The following is a 26,573-nucleotide window of genomic DNA, read 5'->3' as shown; positions in this document are numbered from 1 at the left end:
AGAAATGTTTTAAAACTTTCAAAAAAGTTGTATTTATTTTCGAGAGAGAGAGAGAGATTACTAAGTAGCCAGGGTATTAGATGGTACAGGGAATATGCCAATCAGTTGCAGATGACAGGGAAGAACATGAGCCTGGGAGATATGGCCTGATTTTCCTACACATACTTCGGCAGAAATTGGGGCCCTCTGCTGATGCCAGATGTTGCCTTTCAGGAATACCTGTCTCATTGTACAGGGCTCTTTTCTATAGCTGGCTCACCAAGATCTGCTTTCCAGTCTGGCTCTTGGTATCCAGTCCCAACATTTTAAGATCATGGAGATACATAAGTAGTCAAGGCAGTGTTGGATGCACAGTGATAGTACAGCAAGATCTACCTCCTACCCCATAGAAGCACTAGAAAGGAATTAGGGCATTTCACATGGTAAATTCTGGAAAACTCTGGCCTTCTCCCTAGAATTGAGTTACTATCTGTACCTGACATAGCCACACAAGTCAGTAAGGGCACACATAAAAAGATGTCATGAGAATAATAGGAGCCAGTTTCTCACTATTAAAGAATTACAAAATGTAAAGGGGAAAGGACAAAATGAACTCTGTGGCATTCAATTATAATTGGCAGTTTTAATATGAACTCATGGTTTTAGATAAATAATAGATAGGAATACAATTAAAATCCATAAATGCACACTAAGATAAATATATGAATAAATAAATAAATGGTAGAGAAGGTAAGGTTCTTTCTTACAATACAATACCAATGAATAAACATAGAAATAACACTGGAATCAGAAAACTAGTGGGAAAAGTTTGATGAAAAACAAGATAACTACACAACCTTAAAATATCTGTTTACAGATTATGTATTAATCACAATGGGGGAAAAGACCAGTAACTCTATAGCAGAGAAATCTAGTAGATTTTGAAACCACCTAAAACAAGTAATAAAAATTAATATCACCAATAATGGGACAATTGATAATGTGTGTCTCCTAATAAAAAGCACTTTGAAAAGGACAACGCATCGCTCCTATAGTCTTCTGGTTGAAGATCCATAACCTAAATCGAACCATGAGGAACATGGGATAAACCCAAATTGAGGGGCCATCTATCAAGTAACTGACCTGAAATCTTCAAAAAATATCAAGGTGAAGGGGCACCTGGGTGGCTCAGTTGGTTAAGCATCTGACTTTGGCTCAGATCAGGATCTCACATTTCGTGAGCCTCGAGCCCCACATCGGGTGAGCTTGAGCACTTCTCTGGGCTCTGCCCTCTCTCTCCCTCTCTCTCTGCACCTCATTGGATTCTCTCTTTCTCCCTCTCTCTCTTTCCTTCAGTCACTCACACTCTCTCTCTCAAAAATAAAATATAAAATCTTTAATTAATTAATTAATTTTAAAAAATATCAAGGTGTAGAAAAAACAAAGAAGGCTAAGAAACTGTTCCAGATAAAAAGGTAACTAAAGAGGCATGACAACTACCCACGGTATGTGAATCTGGATTGGAAACTGGCCTGGGAGAAATTAGCTATAATGTATTTATGACCATTGATAAAATTAAAATATGAATAATAGTTGTATAACATTATCGTATCAATGCTCAATTTTCTAATTTTGATAATTATACCATAGTTATGTAGAAGAATGCCTTTTTATTTTTTATTTATTTTTAAAAATTTTTAACGTTTTTTATTTATCTTTGAGAGATATAGAGAGACAGAGCATGCAGGGTGAGGGGCAGAGAAAGAGGGAGACACAGAATCCGAAGCAGGCCCCAGGCTCTGAGCTGTCAGCACAGAGCCCGACATGGGGCTCGAACCCATAGATTGTGAGATCATGACCTGAGCCGAAGTCGGATGCTTAACTGACTGAGCCACCCAGGTGCCCCAAAGAATGCCTTTTTAAAGGAAATACACACCGATGTATTTAGAAATAAAAGGGCAGATGTCTACACCTTACTCTCGAATGGTTCAGAAAAAATAATATCAATAAATTTATAAATAGAGAATGAAAAGCAATTAGGCAAAATGTAAACACTTGCTTAATCTGGGTAGGGTATACAGGAATTCTTTTAATTATTCTTCCACCTTTTCTGTAGTTTTGAAATCATATCAAAAGTAAAAATTACCCAAAAATCATGGACACATTCTACCTTGGGCCAATACCTATCTTCTTGTTTCTATATTTCTAGTTAATCAGCTCCCCCAAGTTTGGCCCTGTTTGGCTCCAGACTTTGAATCTAGCTCTCGGTTTAGCATCATGAAATGATTGTGGAATTTCCTATTTTAACTCTGAACTTGGTCCCCCTTTTAGATTCATCTCTAATTATTTTACCTTCAGCTCCAGGCATCAAAACCACATGTAAGAGAAATACCAAACCATAATATCTCATCTGACCCCTGGGGTACATCCTGTCCACCATGGGCCACATATCTTCCATTTCCCCATTTTCTTTGTTTTCTCACTTGTATAGTACTCTGGATGTGTCTCATTCATACCTCTTGGATTGATTTGAACTTGCCTGCTTCATAAATATGAGGAAATCTATAATTACTTTCTAAAACTCCCACTCTCATGAGTCTGAAGGAACCAGAGACAGTCTCTGAAAATCTTTTATGGACTCACAGTTCAAGGAGGGGCCAAGATTTTAAATGGTTTGGGAGGAGCTTGGGCGCCAGGATGGCTCAGTTGGTTGAGTGTTGAACTCTTGATTTTGGCTCAGGTCATGATCCCATGGTCATAAGATAGAGCCCCGTGTTGGGCTCTATGCTGAGCATGGAACCTGGTTGAGATATTCTCTCTCTCTCTCTCTCTCTCTCCCCACCCCCACTCTGCTCCTGCCCTCTATTTCTCTCTTTATCTTTCTCCTCCACTCCTGCTCTCGCTCTCTTTCTCTCTCTCTCTCTTTCTCTCTCTCTCTCAAGTAAAATAAAAAAAAAGGTTTGGAAGGAATCATCATAACCCCTGATGTATCTAAGCACTGCTTCCTTAAAGAAACCATCCAAGGATTCTTTACACATAACTAGTGGGGCTGGGGAAACCACTTTTCTTATGCAAGTAATAATCACAAAATGACTTTTCCAGGCCTGGCAACTGAAGATTTTGAATAATTGTGGGATGTCTACTTAATCATAATAGTTACTATCTTACAAAGAAGCTATATGTCAGGAAATGTGCAAGACGCTTTATGTGTATTCTCTCTTTTAATCCTCACACCAACCCTGAGAAGTAAATTTTAATATACATTTGTTTACAAACAAGGAAAATAAGGCCCAGGGATATAGGTGACTTGCCCAAGTTAAAACAGCTCTTAAGTGGTAGAGCTGGGAATTGAATCCTTCATGTTCCTTTGACTTCAGGGCCCATACATTCTTCCTTCACAGCATCACCCAGTCATATCAAGCCAGTAGCAATCCTGCAGTTTCCCTGCACTGATTTGTTAAGAGGCCTTCCTAACAGTGGTGTTCGTTGCTCTGAAGAAAGGATAGGTTTGAGTGGGAATGTATGTATGTTATGTAAACAAGGGTTTCTCATACCATTTCAAACATATTACTTGCACGTGCTTTGACGGACTTCATGTCTCCAAAACCTCCAGAGGGGACCTTCTTCAGCCACACCCAATCACCCTAGAAAGGAAAGGAAGAGAGGGGTGATAAGACTTAGTTGCCAACAGCATCAGAGCAATGGCCCTTCCATATGCAGGGTTTTTAATCCGACCTTCAACTCAAACAGGCTTTGTTCCTCCCCCATTACCCTCCACCACATGGACATTCTGTGTTTGAGCTAAAAATGAGGCCATGTGAAGTTAAAGGTAAAAGCTCCAACTAACTAAAGACAGGGAAACTACTGCAGGTATTCAGACCCCAGAAAAGCAATGATACCTCTCCATGATGCCTCCTTTCAATAACTGCAGGAAGCACTAGGACATTTTTCTTAGTCATAGCTAAGTGATGGTGGCATCAAGTTCCCTGCGATTAATGGTGATGGTTGGTGGTTGCGATTTTTACTGCCTTGAGGCATCTGTGGTGGGAGATGTAGGGCAGGCGAACGTCAATGTTCTCTACATTTACCTTGATCCATTTTTCTCTTGCGGAACAGGCCATTTTGGGGGGCCTCTCATGCTTCAATCATAAACTAGTTGGCTTAAATGTACATTAAACATTTCTTATTTGGATGCACACATGTACCATCGTGGTAATAGGAGTAATCTAGACTCTTCCAGAAGTCCTTCTGACTTTTGAAGTACAAAGCAGCTATTTCTAAAGCTGCCATCAAGTCAAAAAACAAACATTATGTATTGTTTTCACTTTAACCCCAGATCCTGATAGATGATTTTCTTCTACATGCATAGCCTCAAAGATTCATATGTCATCAAGCCTTATTTAGTTCCTGTCTGACCCAATTTTTTTGAAAAAGCAATACAAATATAGATCCCCTTTTCTCCATAATAATAATAATAATGCCTTACATTTGCACAGTGCTCTTTACTCTTTGAAGTGCTTTCACATCTATTACCCATAGCCTAGAGATTCCATTTTGGGCTGCACCAATTTGTCATTGAGTAGAGATAATAAAGCAGAGAGCTCCGTGCAGTCAAATTCCAAGAATAAGAGAGCCACTCTCTTATTAAGGAATATATCCAGCTGTGGCACTGCATCTGGAGACCTGCCAGAGGCAAAGGCTAATAATGGGAGCTGCAGGTATCTGAGTTACTAGCCTGCATTTTATGTTACATACAGGGCATCTTTTAGCCAAGGAGGTTGATACCCTTTAACTAGAGGCCTTCAGCCACTGAACAAAACTGTGCCAGCCAGGGTCAGCGCCCACAGAGTCCAGCAAGGTAGTCCAGGGTCAGTGCCTGTCTATAGCGGACTGGTCGAGCACAAAACACAGCCTTCCTAGACTCTTGCTCAGAAATTCCGTGAGTGCGGTCCCAGACCAGCTGTCTCATGATCATCTGGAAAGGGTTAGAAAGGCCAATGCTCAGGCTCCACCCCACACTTACTTACTTAAAGTTTATTTATTTTGACAGAGAGAGAGAGAAAGCACAAGCAGGGGAAAGGCAGGCAGAGAGAAAAAATCCCAAGCAGCCTCCATACCACCAGTGCAGAGCCCGACACAGGGCTCAAATTCACGAACTCTGAGATCATGACCTGAGCTGAAGGCTGCTTAACTGACCAAGCCACTCAGGCACCCCCATACTTACTTACTTAATCACAGAAGTCATGAGGGCCAGACACGAGCTCAAAGTTTTAGCCTTCAGAGGACTTTGCCCTTTAGAGGGATCAAAGCCAAGGTTTAAGCTGAAAGAAAAAAATTCTAACTGGGAATTCACAAAATCAGCAAATGTGTGGGATATACCAGTGGACAATGAAGCTTCCCAGCATCTTTGCAACTATATTCTCGACTCATGGTCACTACTAGCTGTTATGGCACCTCTGTGCTATTTAGAAAAGGTGCTTTCGGGGCACCTGGGTGGCCCAGTCGGTTAAGCGTCCATCTTAACCGACACGTTCGAGCGACACGTTCAAGCCCTGTGTCGTGCTCTGTGCTGACAGCTCTGAACCTGGAGCCTGCTTAGCTCAGAGCCTGCTTCAGATTCTGTGTCTCCCTCTCTCTCTGCCCCTCCCCCGTTCATGCTCTCTCTCAAAAATAAAAAGAAACATTAAAAAAAAGAAAGGGTGCTTTCCCTCAAGTAAAAACAAATAGATACATGAGAATATTCTTTTACAGCCTGTGGCAGCCCTGTGATATTGGGCAGGAGCCCTGGCTGTATACGTACAAGCACGCGCCACACTCTCATTTACTCATACATCCTCCAGATACCAGGGACCACATTCCACTAGCAGCATAGATACTCTGCATACCACCAAACCTTGGAGACTCTTTGTCAGGTCTGGAGTCAAGCTATAGGGGAGGAGGTGAGAAGCTGAAATTGGATTTCCAAGGCTATTGGGCAGGAGACAGGAGTAACCTGAAGAAACTCCTGGGGAATCGTTAAGCTAGCATATAATCAGATGCACATATGTTTACCAGTGATTATGTATGTTCATAGTCAAGTGTGCTAGTGTACATGTAGATATAAGAAGTTCCCACTCCCCGCCCATCTCGTTCCAGAACTAGGCTGGGAGAACAGAACTTCTTTGCCTATTCTTGCACCACTCTCATGTAAATTAGTATACATCTGTAATGTGAATAGCACCCTCTTAGATGTGGTGCCCTTGTGCAGTGCAAAACCTGAACGTCAGTACTGGCAGCCCTGACTCTGCCTATACCCAGTACCTGATACCTTCTTCCTGGAGTCAGCTATATTATAGATGTGGGTTAGCTTTCTCTCTGACTTACTAACTTTTAGAGAGAGTTAAGTAGAGCTTTTTTCCCAGCCAAATCACCAAATGTGAGAGCTGGAAAGGGTCTTGGGTATCCCTATACTAATCCCTCCATAATTTGATAAAGCAACCGAAGTACGAAAAGGTTAAATGACTTGCCCAAGGTCAGAAGACTAGGTAGTAACAGAACCAAGGTCTTCCACTTTCCACTTGATTGCTTTTTTCTCTCATGGGCTTTCTTTGGTTTGGGGGATTTGTGTGTGTTTGTTTTACAATTTAAATAATTCTCACAAAGTTTTTAAGAAAATTTTTATTGAGTCTGTGTGTGTCCTACTTAATGAATAATGAGGAAAAGGAAGAAAATGGGCAGGTTTTATCTTCACCACACAAGCACTATTTGTTTTGTTTTTTCTTTTAAGAGAAAGAATGATAAAATAGTTAATTCATCATTCACTTTTTAATTAAGAAGAAGAAACATAAAACTCTACCCACTAAAGTTTTTAGAAGTAATTTAAACTCCATCAATTTTGCACTAAGGCCATGCAGCATTAACTAAGCATCAAGAGAACAAGGTCCTGGGGCACCTGTGTGGCTCAGTAGGTTAAGCAAGTATCTGTCTTTGGCTCAAGTCATGATCTCAGAGTTCATGGGTTTGAACCTGGCATCAGGCTCTGAGCTGATAGCTGGAGCTTGGAACCTGTTTCAGATTCTGCGTCTCCCTTTCTCTCTGCCTCTCCCCTGCTCACACTCTGTCTCTCTGTGTCTCTCAAAAATGAATAAAGGTTAAAAAATTTAAAAAAAATATTTTAAAAAGAATGAGGTCCTAGACCTGGCTCTACCTCAAATTCAAGGGCAGCCTTAGGGCAGTCACTTAATCAAACTGAGCCCCAGTTTTCTTATTGAAAGAGCTGGACAATTCTGTGATGAGAGAAATGGTTGGTGGAAAGGAGACAGGTTTGGAGAGAGTTATAAGCAATATAGAAGAAGGTGGAAGGGGTGCCTGGGTGGCTCAGTTGGTTCGACATCCAGCTCTTGATTTCAGCTGAGGTCATGATCTCACAGTTTGTGGGTTCAAGCCCCACCTGGAGCTCTGGAGCTCTGTGCTGACAGTGCGGAGATTCTCTCTCTCTGCCTCTCCCTGGATCTCTCTCTCTCTCACTCTCTCTCTCTCTCTCTCTCTCTCAAAATGAACAAACTTTTAAAAGAAAAGAAGGTGGGAAAATAGAATAAAAGAGGCTCTGGGAAAGAAAGATATATGGGGAGGGCATGCAATGGAGAGACAGAAATGAGACGAGGAGGAAAACACAGGGAGACGCTGAGAGGCAGAAGGAACAGAGATGAAGGGGGAGGATAAGTTCAGTAGTTTCTCGCCTAGTGTATCAAGGTTGCATTAATGCCTGCCTCGCCCCTCTCCCCAAGACTAGGGCTACTAGAGAGGATCATGACATGTGCCCACTGTATCTGTGGCTCACGTTCTCTCTCCCCAGCAGGCTGCTCATCTGGCTTTCCTCTACCTCAAAGAAGATCTGTGAAATAAGGGCTGATTTTCTGGTGCAGTTCCTTAGGTTATGCATCTCTGCACATAATCTTAGTGAGAATTTTTGTCAGTGTCTCATAATTTTATGGCACATCCTAGAGAAGCCTGTCCTTTGCTATTATTAGTTGTCTGCTACTCCAAGCACAAGCACATTATCTGGAACGTGCAGATCTTCCAATAATAATAATTTTCTTATGAAAATCTGATTTATTTTAAATAGAAACTAGATAAGGAATCTTCTTTAAAACACTCTTAATAGAGGACCGTTTCAGAAGGCACACTGAACCTCTTTGTTTCATCTGTTGATTCAATTAACTTACACTCCCTCCCAGAGGCCTCTTCAGCCTTTGCCAGGCACTTTTCCAGCTTCCGCTCTCTTCCTTTGCATCCTGCCATCAGCCTAATCTTGACTGCATGGCGTGGTATTATTCTCACTAACACCCTCCTTTTGTGCAGATAAAGGCCCCCTTTTGCCTATACAATTCAGATACACTCATGATCTGACCGACCAACAGTCATTATGGGAACTAACTCAACTCTGTGCCTCACTTCCAAAATGAGGAAATATCTGACAGATTCTTAAAGGCCAGTTATATCCGGATGTTTATTTTTTCCTTTCTCAATTCTACACTATAACCTTCCATCTCCACCAAATAAAACATATCACAATTCAATACATAAATTCTTCCACAGAATCAGAGAATCATAGCATATCCGAGCCAGAAGGGCCTTACGGATCTCTTAGTCCAGCAATTTCCAGCCTTGGCTGCACACAGGGAACCTTTAAAAACATACCAATGCCAGAGGTGCTTGAGTGGCTCAGTTGGTTAAGCTTCCAACTTCAGCTCAGGTCATGATCTCACAGCTTGTGAATTCGAGTCCCGTGTAGGGCTCTGTGTTGACAGCTCAGAGCCTGGAGCCTGCTTTGGATTCTGTGTTTCCCTCTTTCTCTCTCTCTGTCCCTCCCCTGCTCATACTCTCTCTCTCTCTCTCTCTCTGTGTGTGTGTCTCTCTCTCAAAAATAAACGTTAAATTTTTGTTAAAATAAATAAAAATATACTAATGCCTGAGCTTACCCCATAGAATCAGTCACTAAGGGTGGAACCTAGGCACAGGTATGTTTTTCAGTTTCACATGGAAATTCTAATGAGTAGCCAAGATTAAGAATTTAGTTCAATATCTCATTTCACAGATGAAAAATCTAAAGACCACTTTAAATTACTGAGCTTTATTTTAGAATCTTAGAGGTGTCAATACCTTCATAAAGCCATCAGCCCACTGAATTTGACATTCAAAAGCTATGTAGGGGCACCTGGATGGCTCAGTCAGTTAGGCATTCGACTCTTGATTTCAGCTCAAGTCATGGCCTCACAGTTTGTGGGATCTAGCCCCGTGTCAGGCTCTGCACTGACAGCACAGAGCCTACTTGAGATTCTCCCTCTCAATCTCTTTGCCTATGCCCCCCAAAATAAATAAATAAACATTTAAAAATCTATGTAATTATCTTGGTTTGGGTCTTTGAGAGAGTAGAGCTGTCAATTCCCCAATACCACAAGCTTACATCTGAAGCAAATCTCCTCTTTGATTAAATTAGCTTCAAGGCAAGATCCAGATGTTTCATGCTACAAATTTAAGTCAAAGTACTCAGGGACACTGAGCAAATATACATCATGCCAATCTTGGTGTCTTAAGCCTCTGTCAATTAATTAGCCAATGGAAGGGGAGCACTCACTTGGAAAATTCAATATGTTGAACTATCTAAAACTCATTCTGTCCTGTTTTGGACTTTCTTTGTAGTTACTATTGAGGTTGAGAGTGTTTGCTGCTTTTGGGAGTATCTTCAAACAAAACAAGAAATCACACTGGGAAAGCATCACTTAGGAGGGACTAGTTTCCCTTTTACCCCCTGCTTAACTCTTTCCTGCTGAGAAGAAACAGTTCATCTCTCTAACTGATGCAAGATTTGTTCTGGTTGCCAAATTCCAGTATCTTAGAACAAGGGGTCAGGGATGGCCTCTTAAAGCTTGAAAGACAGAAACTTAAGTGAAAATTTTCAAAAAAGATTTCTATTGCACACACCAGAGGGTAACTTATTACTCCAGAAGGCAGCATGGGCTGAGAAAAATAAATAAATAAACAAACAATTTTAAAAAGATTTCAGCAATATTTGAGGATAACAGGCATTAGAAGAACAATGAAGAATTTGAAGGGAAGGGTTTTCCAAAAATTCTACACAAACATGTTTTAGACACTCCATTGCAAACCATTGACTAAGGAAGTTGTTCCTTATATTTTTACAACCATATCTTCTAGAATGAGTGACATGGTTAAGTATTTGAACCACCAACATTTTTTCACGTGCACAGTAAATAGATGGAGTCAAAATATCAATGAAATTATATAAGTAACTAGATTAGTTGCTGAGGAAAATCATTTTCCAAAACAATGTCATCCAAACAAGTCCATAAAGTGGATAACAAACCAAACACTGGAAAGACTTACCAAAAGCCTCAATATTTTCACCCAAAGACTAAGTCGTAAATCACTGTCTCATTTTAAAACCCAAGAAGGCAGCAGATTAAATGGCTCTTGGATATTTACCTCATAAATTGCTATGTTGGAGTTTTCATAGGTAGCTGGAGTTAGACTCCCTGAAGAAAAGGAGAGCCTTGGGGACCTTCCACTTTGGACTTCGGAGGTGATCTGGAAGCTTACACTGGCACGACTTCCTCTCTGTGAAAGGAATAGGGAAAAAAAGGTTATATCATTTAAGACAAAACTTTGAGCTATGATATAGATACTGTGCTTATCTAGCATTTCCTTTTCTTTTTTATTCCTCAGAAAGTATCTATATGAGTTGAACTCTGTAAACATGAGAATAATTTCACCTATCCCCCACACAAATTTTTTTTCGGCTAGGATTGCTACCATGTTTGCCTCCATAAATCACAAAAGAAAGGTAAATGTTGACAGGTACTTCCATATCCTAGACAGGATTAGAATCATAGATTTAGGGAGCAAGAAAGAATGGCAGACATAATTTAATCTGGGACCATCATTTTACAGACAAAAATAAGAGGAAGATAAACGTCTCACATTTTGAAAAAAATCAATAGCAGAACTAGGACATAATCCCACCCTTCTGGCTCTCAGGCCTGGCTCTTTTTGTCATACCATCTTGAGTGGCATCCTTCTTTGTGCAGGCAAGATTAATGGCAGAAGGTATCCCAGAAGGCAATAAGATGGTAGAGAGTGAGTAGATCATCTGCCCATGATTTATGAGTCTGATGCTTAAAGAGGCCAGATTCCTTATTTCTTGATTTGTTAACTTGTCCACATAAGTCTGGTAAGAGAGGACTAGGAAGTGCACAGTTGAATGACATGAGGAAGAGTTATCTGCAATCTGTGTTAACCTTTAAAATTGAACATCTTTGTCTTCATCTAAACCAGCAGACTTATTTCACATGAAGAAATAGTAAATCAACAGGTTCCTCCTCTTCTTTTCCATGTGTCCAAATGTGCCTTTTTTAGAATGACAGCAATTCAGAACTAGCAGTTACATTTGGTATTGTCTAGGCTAGACCCCACCCCCAATTCTAACGCCATCATTCTACAAGAAAACAGAGACCTAGTGAGGGATGTAGGGACTGGAAGAAGAATGTGGATGTTATAATTCCTGATCTCATGTTTTTTCTAACACATTGTGCTTCGTTTCACTCTTGCTTGCCAATACAAATAAATCTTAAGTATTTTCACATACTCTGCTCCTAATGGTCTTTGATAAACTGAAGATCGCTGGTTGATTTAGCCCTGGTTTAAGTTCGTTCTATCAAGATGGGACTTCACAAAGGTCCAAGGTAATAGAAAACTATACCCAGCTCGTAATGTGTTGAAATCCCAACAGCCCGTGATTCAGACGAGATGTAAAACTTGACTCTTCACATAACCTTTGCATAAACCTGAACTCTCCTCAACAGAGCAAGGCCAGGGAGAAATCTACTTCTCTTTCATTCTTTATTTTCATATCTCAGCAGGAGAACCTAGATCTGTATATTGAGACATAGACCTCCACATGAAGGGGCAAAGGAGAAAGCAAGAGCATCTGCCAAAATCCACATACATTTGGGCTTCAGCTTTACTTTCTTCTAAAAACTTCCTTTCCTGACCTGACTTCTACTGACCTGCCAATTTTTCTAGACTGAATTAATTTTATATTCACCAAGAGTTTACACTTTCAGACATTCCATTTGGATGGAATTCTTGGCTTGGCTTCTTGACTGATTAGACACAGCCAGCTGCAAGTTTGTGACTACACAGCAATTAAGGAAAATGTATGCTTCCCCTACCTTTTCCCATCAGAACTCTAATACAAGCCAAATGCCAAAAGGGATCTAGAGGCCAAGAGCTGTGTTCTAGGATAATGCCATCCATTTCCACCTGGACCAAAATAGTGTAAAATAAAAGAAGCATTCCCGGGGTGCCTGGGTGGCTCAGTTGGTCAAGTATCCGACTTCAGCTCAGGTCATGATCTCTTGGATCCTAGGTTCGAACCCCTCATCAGGCTCTGCACTGTTAGTGCAGAGCCTGCTTGAGATTCTTTGTCTCTCCCTCTTTTTCTCTGCCCTCCTCCACTTGTGCTTTCTCTCTCTTAAAGTAAATAAATAAAACTTTTTTTTTTTTTTAAAAAGAGACTCTTTAAAAAAAAGAAGCATTCCCAATGAGGCTATCAATCCCTGTTGCTATTCATTTTTCTCACTCATATGGTGAAAAGGGGTGATGATTGGTTTTTTTTACTCTCATTATGTCAAAATTTATGCAAAAGTAGAAAGAAAAGATCTATCATCATGAACAAGATTTTTAAAACTTAGGCATTTTGTTCATCTGGAGATATCACTATTTTGTTAATTATGGTGATTTTGTGAGAACCAGCATGAAACCCAAATACATTTTGTCTCAGTAGGAAAGAGAGAAAGCACAGGTGGAGGTTTTATAGACTTTGCTGGACTATTGAAAGGCCTATACAAAGAGGAAGCTAATTCACCCCAAAATTGATCTGTGTTTGTTGTTCTGATATTTGAGAGCCAAAACATCAAGGCAATTGACATGAACTGTCATTCTGACATGAATACCATCACAAAAAGAGGACTTTTAAAAATAGGTTTGTTGTTTTTTACCATAACTTTGGTACATTTGGCTACATTTGAACAATGACTTCTAATTGTCTATTTTTACTACTGATTACCCATTTCTGGATAAGATATTTTGTCAGAGAATTGAAACTTGTTTCCTTACCATGAGGTTATCATTTGGGATTACTTTAGAGCTGGCACTTCGGCATCTACACTTTCTAATTAAGGTGGGAAATTTCATACAAGGTATATTGAGTATGGCACATCCAGACAAATTCGAGTGCATTACTTCCAGGGTCCTCTGGTGGCTTCAAAAATAAACATTAACTTCAATGCATTTTTATGGCATGAGGATGGAATGTGGCTTTCAGCCATAGTGATAATGTTGGCGTTCAGCAATACATTTCCAGGAACATGATATCAACCTTACAAAAAAAGTGGATGATTTGAACAAGTAAGAGGGTTGTAAGTGAGAAGTTAAACAGCTGAATGTTTCATCAGATGCCAACTGCACAGCCAACTAGTTAGAGCACACACTTCAGTGTCACATTTAGGCAAATTAGTCTGGTCACAGAAAGAATTAATTTTCCTATCTGATACACTCCTTTAGCAAAAGTGAATAGCAAACGGGGACAATCTGCTGTGTTCCCCTTCTCTCCTTACATCCTGCTACCGCTATACTAGAATTCACGAAAACGAATGTCTTCATTTTGACCACATAGACTGGGCACCAAAAAACAAAACAAAACAAAAACAAAACAAAACAAAAAACAAACAAACAAAAAAAACATAAAATACCTAGGAATGAACCTAACCAAAGATATAGGAGATCTGTATGATGAAAACTATAGAAAACTTATGAAGGAAATTGAAGAAGACACAGAAATGGAAAAACATTCCACGCTCATGGATCGGAAGAATAAATATTGTTAAAATGTCATTACTACCCAAAGCAATCTACACATTCCATGCAATCCCAATCAAAATGGCACCAGCATTCTTCTCAAAACTAGAACAAGCTATCCTAAAATTTGTATGGAACCACAAAAGACCCCGAATAGCCAAAGTAATATTGAAGAAGAAAACCAAAACGGAAGGCATCACCATCCCAGACTTTAGCCTCTACTACAAAGATGTTATCATCAAGACAGTATGATATTGGCACAAAAACAGACACATAGACCAATGGAACAGAATTGAGAACTCAGAAGTGGACCCACAAATGTATGGCCAACTAATCTTTGACAGAGCAGGAAAGAGTAACCAGTGGAAAAAAGACAGCCTCTTTATCAGATGGTGCTGGGAAAACTGGACAGCAACATGCAAAAGAATGAAACTAGATCATTTTCTCACACCATGCACAAAAATAAACTCAAAATGGATAAAGGGCCTGAATGTGAGACAGGATACCATCAACACCCTAGAGGAGAAAGCAGGAAACAACTTCCTTGACCTCCACCGCAGCAATTTCTTACTTGACACATCCCCAAAGGCAAGGGAATCAAGAGCAAAAATGAACTATTGGGACCTCATCAAGATTAAAATCTTCTGCATGCCAAAGGAAACAATCAATAAAACTAACAAGCAACCAATGGAATGGGAAAAGATAGTTGCAAATGACATATCAGATAAATGGCTAGTGTCCAAAATCTATAAGGAACTCCCCAAACTCCACACCCGAAAAACAAATAATCCAGTAAAGAAATGGGCAGAAGACATGAACAGACACTTCTCCAAAAAGGACATCCAGGTGGCCAACAGACACATGAAATGATGCTTAGCTTCCCTCTTCATCAGGGAAATACAAATCAAAACCACACTGAGATACCACCTCACGCCAGTCAGAGTGGCTAAAATGAACAAATCAGGAGACTCTAGATGCTGGCGAGGATGTGGAGAAATGGGCACCCTCCTACACTGTTGATGGGAATGTAAGCTGGTGCAGCCCCTCTGGAAAACAGTGTGGAGATTCCTCAAAAAATTAACAATAGAACTCCCCCTGACCCAGCAATAGCACTGCTAGGAATTTACCCAAGGGATACAGGAGTGCTGACGCATAGGGGCACATGTACCCCAATGTTCATAGCAGCACTCTCAACCATAGCCAAAACATGGAAAGAGCCTAAGTATCCATCAACAGACGAATGGATGAAGAAGATGTGGTTTATCTACACAATGGAATACTACATGGCAATGAGAAAGAATGAAATCTGGCCATTTGTAGCAACATGGATGGAAATTGATGGTGTTATGCTGAGCGGAATGAGTCAGGCAGAGAAGGACAGCTACCATATGTTTACACGTATAGGAGGATTAGGAGGAACTTAACGGAGGACCATAGGGGAGGAGAAGAGGAAAAATAGGTGGGGAGAGGGAGGGAGGCAAACCATGAGAGACTCTTGAATGCTGAGAACAAACTGAGGGCTGATGGGGGTGGGAGAGAGGGGAAGGGGGGTGATGGGCATGGAGGAGGGCACTTGGGATGAACACTGGGTGTTGTATGGAAACCAACTTGACAATAAACTATTTAAGAAAAATAAATAAATTTTAAAAGTAAATAAATAAATAAAAATTTAAAAAAAAAACAGCCAGAAATCCTGATTTTTATGCATAATCCCACAATATCAAAATTTTGGCTACTATTGTTTAAGGGTATAAGGGTCAAACAAAAGTGGTTACCCATTTGTGAACTGTGACTTAGACAAGTCCTATCCATTCCTGTTGAAGACCCAGCACCAAAGCTGAGTCTCTAAAACAACCTTCATCCATTGACATGTCTCCTCTGAAGTTTGCCATATTTCTAGTGTCTTTTGTGCAATATGGCAGCTATTAACTCTCTTGTGAGGTATAATTTGTCTCTCTAACTTAACAGTAGTCTCTTTGAAGGCAGAAGCACATGCCATCTCTCACGAAGCATAGCCCAGGGCCAAAACATAATAACAGACATTCAGTGAAGAGGGCCAGTTACAACACAATCACGAGCATAACAGAACCCCCCACGACACTCCATTGTCTTTCTCTAGTTGATTCATTCACCAGACTTTTACAAGTACTTATTATACTATCAACACATATGTCAGGTGCTATGGATCAACAGTAAGAAAACACATACCTCTACCCTTGAGGAACTAGCAACCAATACGAAGTCAAAGCTACACTATTGCTCAAAGTGCACTGCATTGTTTCCACAAAACTGTTGTAATACAGCATTATCCAATAGAAATGTAACCTGAGCCACATATATAACGTTAAGATTTCTAGTAGTCACTTTAAAAAACATACAACATGGAGCGCCTGGGTGACTTAGTCTGTTAAGCATCCAACTTCAGCTCAGGTCATGATCTCATGGTTCGTGGGTTTCAGCCCCCTGTAGGGCTCAGTGCTGATGGTGCAGAGCCTGCTTGACATTCTCGCTCTCTCCTTTCTCTCTGCCCCTCCCCACTTGCACTTTCTCTTTCATAATAAATAAAATATACTTAAACATAAAACAAAACAGATGAGGTAATTTTAATGATATGGCTTTATTTCGCACAATATATCCCAAAGTATTATCGTTCTGACATGTAACTAATACATGCTTTTCACTTAATGAGGTATTTCACAGGTTTTCGTACTAAGTCTTCTAAATCCGGTGTGTAGTTTTCTCTTATAGCACATCTCAATTCAGACTAGCGACACGACAAGTGTTCCATAGTCATTCGTGGCTTGTGGATGGATACCATATTAGTGCAAGAGAACGGGATGCTCCTTACCTTACTGCCAAAGTGGGGATTGATAAACGTCACATCCTCCAAATTCAGTAGAATTCTGTTGGGTCCTTTAATCAACTGGATTTTATTTATACGACGCCTGAAACAAGCGTAAAATCGGAGGGTCACAGGGGGCTGGATATTTTTTTTTCCAAACCCAGGATAAATTTGCCCCATGATAGAAGTTTTAGAAATATAGAAGATAATGGAGAGAACAACCACACATGGATCTTTCCTTTAGTACCCACAGGAAAGAGAAATTGCAACGCTGGTTCTCACCACTTGTGGAGTTACAAAGAGCGAAAGAGAAAAATGAAAATGGCATTGAAGAGGCATCAAAAGGGGAGGGTGAGGATGCTGCATGGGGATGGTAGGTCATACTAATAAAATGGCGATCACACATCAAGAGGACATTCAAAACAACGCCTCCTAATACTTGTATAGAACTCAACACCCTTTCTCATATACCATAGTATATACGCTAATAATACCCAAGCCAAGAATCATTCATCTCCATTTTATAGATGCAAAAACACATTAAAGAAACAAAACAAAATTAAGCCAATTTTGAGATCCCCTAGCCTGAGGCAGCGCTGGGACTCACTCAAATCCTTGGTCCCTGGCTGTGGGCCCAGATTTCTGCCTACAAGACTACTTGTCTTGCAAAGTTGCATCAATGCGTTGCCAAAGCAACAGGTTGAAAAGTGGAAAAATTCAATCAGTTGGTTGCTTTGTCTACATGATTCCAAACAAGTGGGCTGACTGGGGTTTTTTTTTTCTTTTACTGAATTGGTCTCTTGTCTGAGCATTACACAGACACAGTTTAAACCTTATTCTCTTCAAACATGCCCATTAATTTGCAGCGAATGTAATTATTTCCTACAAATCAATTACTAGACACATAAGAATTTATGATGCCTTACCCACGCAGTCAGGTAGGTCATCTCAGTTGAGCTGACCTGGCAACTCAAGGACCCGGAGGGTACCTTGGATTTAGTCTGCATGGTTGTTTTCTTCTGTTTTGTCTTAGGGGCTCTGACAGCAACAGTTTGGCTTCGCTTTTTCCTCAACCCCTTAATGGTCACCCTGTGGAATGTATTAAAGTATTAAAGCCAGCGCCAGAGTGGGAAAAACAACCACTGAATCAAAATGCTTTGTCAAGTTGCTCTAAGGAACTCTGCAATGGCACTGTAGCTGTAAGCACCAGCAAGGAGGTTTTTCTCAGTGACTCCACTGGTTTGTAAACAAACAATTAATGTGTTTCTAATTGCCTGCCAACAAATATGTCCCTTATCACTGTGGGAGCTGCTACCCTGCAGAGAAAATTAAAAGAGCCCTGTAGTGAATTCTTGGGTAAAGCACATGAATCTTTTGGCAACGTAAAGCATCACTCCCTAACTTATCTGTTACATATGTGTAGTGAATTGTCTTAAGGCGGGCACACCTGTAAAAATAACCATGCTCCAGAGCACACTCCAGTAGAAGGAGAACTGGACTCCCAATCCACAGATCTGGGGTATAGTGCAGATTCTGTCATTAATTAGCCAGATGACCTTAGATAAATAATTTAACCTCTTCATGCCCCTGTGTCTTCATCTGTCTAGCAGGATAATAGTCCTGCATTACCCGCTTTATAGAGTTGTTTTGAAAATCAAATGAGATAATGTATGTGAAAGTGCTCTGAAAAGCATGAAGCACCATGAAAGTAGAAGAGCTCATTATTATCATTATCATCATTAGTATTACAAAGCACTGGAGAGCTTTATAGAAAGGGGAGGCAATCTGGTTCAGAGTAGGGAGAAAGGAGGAGTTCAAAGAATCCTTTGTTTTGGGGTGGTTGGGTTCTTTGCACGCTTTCCTTCTGAAAAAAAAAAAAACTTAAACAATCAAAACACACAAAAAGGGAAGGAACAGAGTCACTCTCCTGCAAGTAATCACCATCTATTACAGAAACTCATCAGACGCTCAGTTCTTCTGATTGCAGCCGTGGTGGGCAGAGAGAGGGAGGAAGGCAGCAAAGAGAGGGCATCTTTTGTGCTTTGTTAGCTGAGGAACCAAGGACCAAGTGACTCTGGCAAATGATGTACCTCTCTCCCATCTCTGAGTTTTCTGTGACCACTTGAAGTACCAATTGTCTCAAACTCATTTTCCTCTCCAATCATTTTCCTCTCCAATCATGTCCGGCTCCAATCATTTTCCTCTCTAGTCTTCTTGGCCCTTCAGCCCAAGCTCCAAACAATCCCCTTCATGATTTTTAAGACTTGTTTTTTCTTGCTTTCCTAAGAATTGCAGATTGAACTCATTATTCTAAGCCCAAAGAACCCGTTCATTCCATGGGAAATACCAGGGAGGCCAGTCATGGAGGGTGAGGTGGGGGGTTGACTGACAGGTAACATAAGCAACTGAGTGACTCCATTTTCAACCTTGCAATGGGATGTTTTGGCATTAGGTAGCCAGAGCCCATTACTCTTCAAATCTCCCTAGAGAGGGAAGCTTTTTCATTGGACGGCATTTATTTTCACTAAGCATCTAATGATGTTAATTCAATCCTTTAGTCTTTGGCAGCAGCTAAATTCAACATGTTAAATTTCTGTTCTGAGCAGGGATATGTCACAGTCACAAAAATTAGAAGAAAAACTTCCTTTCAACTAATGTCTTTATCAAATGTGTTTTAATAATTCATAAGCTACAAAGCACTCTGTATGGCTTTATCAAGTTTCTAATACGAGGAGATTGAATAATGGTTTTTCACAGTGATGCCAACATACTAAACATTAAGAGTAACACCTGTTAGAGTTTAAATCCAGTATTTCACAGACTCATTAGAACATTAGAGCTGGAAGGGCTCTTAGATCACTTAATCCAATCCCTTCATTTAACAAATGAGAAAATTCTGGCCGAGAGAGGTTTAGTGTCTTGTCCAAATTTCTACAGCTGCTTAGTACACTCTAGACATTTTTTTCTTGGAACCTGCCAAAATAGCTCCACTCCGTTCGCTACCAAGTTCGTGTCATATTTTTGTCAGGACCACTCTTGCAAAGACATAACAAAGGTGTGGTTAGCAGGATGGAAAGGGTAAAATGGGAGAGTCATGGTTGATTTCATTTTTTACTTTCCCCCAATCATCTTTTTGTTTTAATGTTTTATTTATTTCTAGGAGCAAGAGAGAGAGAGAGACAGCATGAGCGGGGGAGGGTCAGAGAGAGAGGGAGTCACAGACTCTGAAACAGGCTCCAGGCTCTGAGCTGGCAGTCAGCACAGAGCCCGACGCGGGGCTCGAACCCACAAACCGCGAGATCATGACCTAAGCGAAAGTCGGACGCTTAACCCACTAAGCCACCCAGGCGCCCCTCCCCCAATCATCTTAATATGGGGAGGGTCATCTGTTAAAATGTGAAGGTTATAAGAAAAGAGTGTTGTATGAAGCCATCTTCAGCCATTTACCCCTGATCCTAAATTAGTTCATCAGAGTAGTTGGTCGCCTATCATGGGAGCTCAGGGAGGAAGATAAAGACTTGATAATAATGATGTTGATGATCTGTTAGGATAGCTTTTGTCCAAAGAAGAAGGACAATACAAATCTGGAATGTGTACCCTGGGCAAAAGGCATGAGTGCCAAGGTGAGGATTCTGGGATCCCAACAATCAGCAGGAGAATCCCATGCACCTGGGAAGGAGAGGCGACTTGGCCACTTACTGAGTATCTACTCTGAGTCAGGTATTATTCTAGGTGTTTTACTTGCTTGAGTTTATTGAATCTCTGCTGTGATCCTGGGAGTTTGGACCATTATTCCTAACTCTGGGATTCTAGCCAAAGTCTGACTAATTCTTGGAACTGGTTAAAAGATTCCAATTCTGCTTTCTATTTGTCCATACTATTTGGGGAAGGAGGTGGGTATAGAAGACTCTGCCAGTGGAAAAGGGAGCACAGCTAGGGAATAAGCCAGCACTAAAGTATTAGTTCTCCTATTTCACGATAGTGTTGAGAGTTAGATGTCCTCACAGGCAACAACACTGACAACACAGCTGAGGAAGTTATTCTTGGCACCATGAAAACACTTTACTCTAAATGGGGCCAGTAGGGATGGTAAATCACTATGGAAAAAAAGGGAAATCAGTGGGTCATGTAATGAGGAAATTGTACTGAAACATGACTTCCAGGAAATAAATATTCACAAGGCCATTATGGACTTGTACTTTCATATACAAAAAGAACAAAAATGTACCTTATAAAGTAAGCAAATCCATTAATAGACAGCAAGGCTATAAGCAAAGCAAGGCAGACCATCACGGCAAAGGCAGGGTCAATGCCTGTAGAGAACAAGAGGAAGAATGGCATTATTGGAGAAAGGCTGTAAATAAAGGGCACCACGGAGTGACTCCTCATGCTTTCTGGTGAGTCTAAAATCAAGCCACATCTACCTAACTTAATTCCATTTTTCTACAGCACAGTATGTCTTGTTGACTTTATGGATACAGAAAGCAATTTCACCGTTCTGAATCAAAACCACTCATCACTCTGACAATAACAAATCACATGAATTAAGGCTGACCTGGGTGTTTCTTTGGAGGTAAAGTCCATGAATAGAAAACTTTGAGTACCTTAATTTAAGTTGGATGGCAATAGAGTTCTTGAGAATAAATATGTTATCTCACCTGTGAAGGGTAAGCATTATGTTGCCTTCGTAAAATAAAAGACCTTTTAACTTCACTGGAGCCCATAGACCTTGTGAGTTATGGATGAAAAACATAATAGCACTTGTCCTTCAAGGGTGAGTCTGTTTTTGATAATTAGTGTTTCATCGAGATGTAAATTGGCCTCTAGAAACCCTAAATGTTTGGATGGATTACTAAGATTTCAGAAGGAAATAGATGATGATGGTAATGAAAAGGTAGTTGGGTGTGTCATGCTCAAGCAAAAGAGAAATTGAAGCCCATTTCAAATAGATGCATTTGATTTTAGAAGGGTGTGGTGTACACTAGCATAGGAATAATATGGGTCCTTCTAAAGTTCCCCTCTGGCATTCATAGATTTGATGGAATTTCCACTCTTCCTTAAGCTAGAGGAGTTCCATCAGTCAATCAAAGTGCAAGTATTTACTGCATGCAGACTGTGTTGCATGGCAGGGGGGAGGGGTGGCATAAGAATTATTAGCTATGCCCTCCAGGAGCAGTATATTTGGGAGGGGGAGACGCAATCAATACACAAGAAACAATTGAAAAGCAATTTTGTGCTAAGCTGTGAGGTACAGACTTTTAGTTCAATGGGAGTTCAGAGAGGAGATGGTATAGAAATAGGATTACTGTGGAGGGTCCTGACTGACAGGATTTGGATGCATGGGGGAAAGGCAGATGATCTTTCTGGCAGTGGAAACAATCACAGGTCATAGTCAACAACAGACCAAGGAGAAGACTCATGCCTTCCTCCTATTAGAGTAACCTCTTTGGGAGTGGGGATCCTTTCGAAAATGAGTGTGTGTGGGGGGGAGCTTTTAATTTGTGCATGATTATTCGAGGCTGCTAAGTACCTCTCATTGCCCTCATTATTTTAAATTAACTACCTGGAATGCCAAGATGTTTGCCTCACATGAATACAAATGACCGATTCTATGAGTGTTCCAATATTAAAATGTGCCTTCACTTAAAGACGTTCCCTGGTAACCCAAGCTGAGCCAAATTGACTACCAGTGACTTTCCATTCCTTACCTCCTCCACAGATCTTCCCTTCTGCAAACCAGCATTTTGCATCTGCTTGAGGGGGCCTGCCACCAGGGAAGTGAATGGGGGTCCCTCTGAACCGTAGCAGCTCCGTTTCCATGTCCACAGTGTAAGTACTATAGAGTTCCCATTCTTTCCAGTTGGTGTCCAGGATTACATATTCTGCAATTCCATTTCCATTTGAATCTGTCCTTATCAACTGGTTGAATCCATAGAACCGCATGTTTCTGGAATGCTGAACCAAGCTGGCAGCACTAGCCCGTCCATTTTCTTTCATAGCATTATTCATGGCTTGTGCGATAAAGTAAATTGAATTGTAGATGGTTCCAAACAACGGTGAAACCTATTTTTAAAAATTACAATTATCTTGAGCCCTAGTCGCCCTAGAGCAATCTCAGAGTGTATTTCAAGCCTGTGTTCATTATTATGGACTGCACGTCTGAGTGGAGGAGAGCTATGAAGACCCAGAGGAAAAAAAAAACAATTGTTTCTGAGGACTTGCTTGGTTTCTCCCCTGAATTTTTCTGTTTTTCTCCCCCAGGCCTTCACATCTTTAAATATATCAAATATGACAATTTTATGAGCAAACCAAGTCATACACAATATATTTTTATGCTCCTAAACTAAGAAAGTGATTTAGACTTATAAAGCGTACTAAAAAAACAAGAATGGAATCAGCAGGATTCCAGAGGAATTTTACCGGGTTAATTACTAGTGCATTATGCATGGTAAAATCATTTTACTGACACTACTAGAGTGGTAAGTGTGTGTGGTAAGACTGTAAATAATGCATCTCCACAGTCCATGTCTATGTCCTGTCTTAGTCCGAAGTGGCTATTCTCCTAGACACATGCTCCTCAGAGGAAGTGAACACTAGAATACAGTTTTAAGCACACATCCCCACATGTACACATGCAAACATGCATACTGACACATACACACCCACAAACACAGAGCCAAATTTTGCAACATATGAAACGTGGGTTTTTAAAAAAAAATTTTTTTTAATGTTTTATTTATTTCTGAGAGAGAGAGAGAGCGTGAGCAGGGGAGGGTCAGAGAGAGAGGGAGACACAGACTCTGAAACAGGCTCCAGGCTCTGAGCTGTCAGCACAGAGCCCGATGCAGGGCTCGAACCCACGCACCGTGAGATCATGACCTGAGCCAAGTCGGACGCTTAACCTACTGAGCCACCCAGGCGCCCTGGAAAATGTGGGTTTTAATCAAAAAACCTTTTTTTTCGTGTTGGTGTCCAAAGTGGCAAAGCTTTGGTGAGAAGCAACTATAAAGCATTAAGGCTTCCACGATGGACATGACTTTGCCTGCTATATAAACATAGTAAAAGCAACAGCACTTGTGTACTATGCCCGATGCAATGATTATTAACCTAGTAAAAATTTTTTTGGAATAAACTTGTATTTTTATTCCAAAAACGTAGAGAGGAAGAGAGAACAATCCCTCCCCCCTTCCTCCCCCTGCCCCACCAGGCCATGGCTTCATGGTTTTCCATAACATTTCATTTCTAGGATGGAGTTCAAGAAAGCTATGGTCATGCCATTTTACCAAGCTTCAGAGAAAGCTGATACTTGCTACTTTGGTTTCATGAGGCCTAGAAAGCTATCCTCCTGTAACAACCTTTATCTGAATAAAAGGGTTTACAATTGAGTGAATCATTTTCATGTTGGAAATACAAGTCAAGATGCAGAGAGGGATAGCAACTAGCGAGACACTGCCATGCCTTGTTAGTGTAGAGCAGAGGGTTTTCAGTTACCCAAGGAGTGTCAAAAACACGAATGCCAGACCCAACCCAAACCAACAGAATGAGGCACATTAGGTATGGGACACAGTAATCGGTATTATTAAAAGCTCCCCAGGTATTCTAATGCACACACAGGGTTTAAAACAACAATATAGAAGAAGACACATTGGCCTGTGGTCTCTTCCTAATGCCAGGATGTTGGGCAAGTCACTTAGCCCCTCTCTCTGGGCTTCAGTCTCTTTTCCTCTCTAAAATGTCTAGAACCATGAATGTATAAACCTTGGACATCATCTGGTCTAGTTGTCTTTCTTTTTAGACAGGAAAGGGAGACCTAGGGTAGTTTAGTGATTTGTCCAAGTCACTCGCCTGGGCATAAAATCAGGACTATTACTCAGGTTTTCTGTTTCTTAGTTTAGCATTTTTTATTGAAATAGGTGTTACCTGTGGTCTTTTATCAGTATGAACTTCTGTGAAATTTCCCAACACCTGGTCTAGTATGGGGAGCAAATTTAGCTTGCAGACATTTCTGTTTGGACTGTCCATGGTTTTTTTCTTCATCTCTCTGATCTCTTAACATTAGAATGTTAAACAGTTCAGTCCTTAATCCTCTGCTATATCAACACTCATTCCTTTGGTGATCTGGTCTCATTGCTTTAAGTGTCACATCTATGCCATAAATCTCAGATTTATGCTTCCAGCTCAGACCTGTTTCCTAAATTCCAGACTCAAAAGTCAACTGCCCATTCTGCTATTTTTACCTGGATGTCAAATTTCAGAGTACCCACAAGCGAGCTCCTGATTTTCACCTCAAGTCTTTCTGCTTCTTCGAGGAGTCTTCCCCCAATTTGTTAAAAGCTACTCCATTCTGGGGCGCCTGCGTGACTCAGTTGATTAAGCTTCCGACTTCATCTCAGGTCATGATCTCAGGGCTCATGGGTTTGAGCCCCACATTGGGCTCTGTGCTGACAGCTTGGAGCCTGGAGCCTGCTTCGGATTCTGTCTCCCTCTCTCTCTGCCCCTTCCTCACTCATGCTCTGTTTCTCTCTCTCAAAAATAAACAAATATTAAAAAAAAAAAAAAGCTACTCCATACTCCATTCTTCCAATTGTCCAGGCCGAAAACCTTGCTCCAGATAACAGAGCTAACTAAAGCAGAGAAATTAACACTTCGGTCTCCTATTTTTCCAATGATCTCTCTTCACTACTCTGCCTTAACACGCACTATAGAAATAGGCATGGGGAGGGGTGCCTGGGTGGTTCAGTCGGTATAGCATCCAACTTCAGCTCAGGTCACTATCTTGTGGTTTGTGAGTTCTAGCCCCACATTGGGCTCTGTGCTGACAGCTCAGGGCCTGGAGCCTGCTTCGGATTGTGTCTCCCTCTCTCTCTACCCCTCCCCCACTCATGTTCTGTCTCTCAAAATAAATAAAAATATTTTTAAAATTTTTAAAAAAGAAATAGACATGGGGAATGGATGGCATGTGCTGCCACCAAGGCATCCGCACTTAGCTGCCTAGCATACACCGAGGTCCCTTGAAGAGTTTTCACTAACTCTCCCTTTATGGTCCATTTAATTGTCTTTAAGATTTCTGCAAGAGCCTGCCTGTTTTCTGGGGCTTTGGTAGGTTATGACAATAAGTTAAGGCTGGAAGGTGGGGTATAAAATCAATACTAGTAAAACAAATGAGAAAAAAAAAAAAAAAAAAAAAAAAAAAAAAAAAAAAAAAAAAAAAAAAAAAAAAAAAAAAAAAAAAAAACCCACAGGGCAGCAAGCCCCTGAAAGCAGAGAAAATGCTAGTATTCTGTTTTGAAAGGCACAGAGCCTTCTGGGAAAGAGAGTGCATCTACGTGCAGCCAAAAGCAAAGATTGAAACTATTAAAAATAACACCCTCACCTCTGAGTTGACCCATCTCAAAGGGTTTTGAGCTGGCCAGGCTATATTGCCCTTTGTGTTCTTCGATTGACCCCTGTTAGAGCTGACTGACAGCAACTCTCCAGGATGACTGAAACCTGAAGCCTGTTTTTCAGGAGTCTCTAGCTTCCACCATATCACACACACACACACACACACACACACACGCACCCATGCACGCACGCATGCACGCACGCATGCACACAAATGCATGCCCACACACCCACAGCCAAAAAGTATGGTAGAGGGACCTGAAGCTCAAGGAAAGGGCATAGTTGTAACAGTGGCATTCAGGTGCAAAAGAACTGTGAACACCTGGGTGGCTCAGTGGGTAGAGCGCCCGACTTGATTTTGGCTCAGGTCATGATCTCACAGTTCATGAGATCAAGCCCCAGGTCTGGCTCTGCATTGACAGCATGGAGCCTGCTTGGGATTCCCTCTCTC

The 26,573-nt window shown here is 40.9% G+C and overlaps 1 protein-coding gene across 1 annotated transcript in view; it reads right to left on the bottom strand.

Annotated features, from left to right (window-relative positions):
• GUCY2F (guanylate cyclase 2F, retinal) overlaps positions 1-26,573 on the bottom strand; it is a 90,534-nt gene that overhangs the window by 42,332 nt on the left and 21,629 nt on the right. Inside the window, exons 3-7 of the mRNA XM_039233529.1 lie at positions 22,447-22,801; positions 20,967-21,051; positions 16,745-16,841; positions 10,465-10,596; positions 3,534-3,623 (exon numbers count right to left, since the gene is read on the bottom strand). Coding sequence (XP_039089460.1) covers positions 3,534-3,623; positions 10,465-10,596; positions 16,745-16,841; positions 20,967-21,051; positions 22,447-22,801 — 759 coding nt within the window. The remainder of the gene's footprint in view (positions 1-3,533; positions 3,624-10,464; positions 10,597-16,744; positions 16,842-20,966; positions 21,052-22,446; positions 22,802-26,573) is intronic.

This window comes from Hyaena hyaena, unplaced genomic scaffold (genome assembly GCF_003009895.1).
Source record: "Hyaena hyaena isolate Hyena2069 unplaced genomic scaffold, ASM300989v1 scaffold_77, whole genome shotgun sequence".
NCBI classification, from domain to species: domain Eukaryota; kingdom Metazoa; phylum Chordata; class Mammalia; order Carnivora; family Hyaenidae; genus Hyaena; species Hyaena hyaena.
Note: the sequence above shows the minus strand (reverse complement) of the source record. Positions and strands in the feature narration are given on the sequence as shown.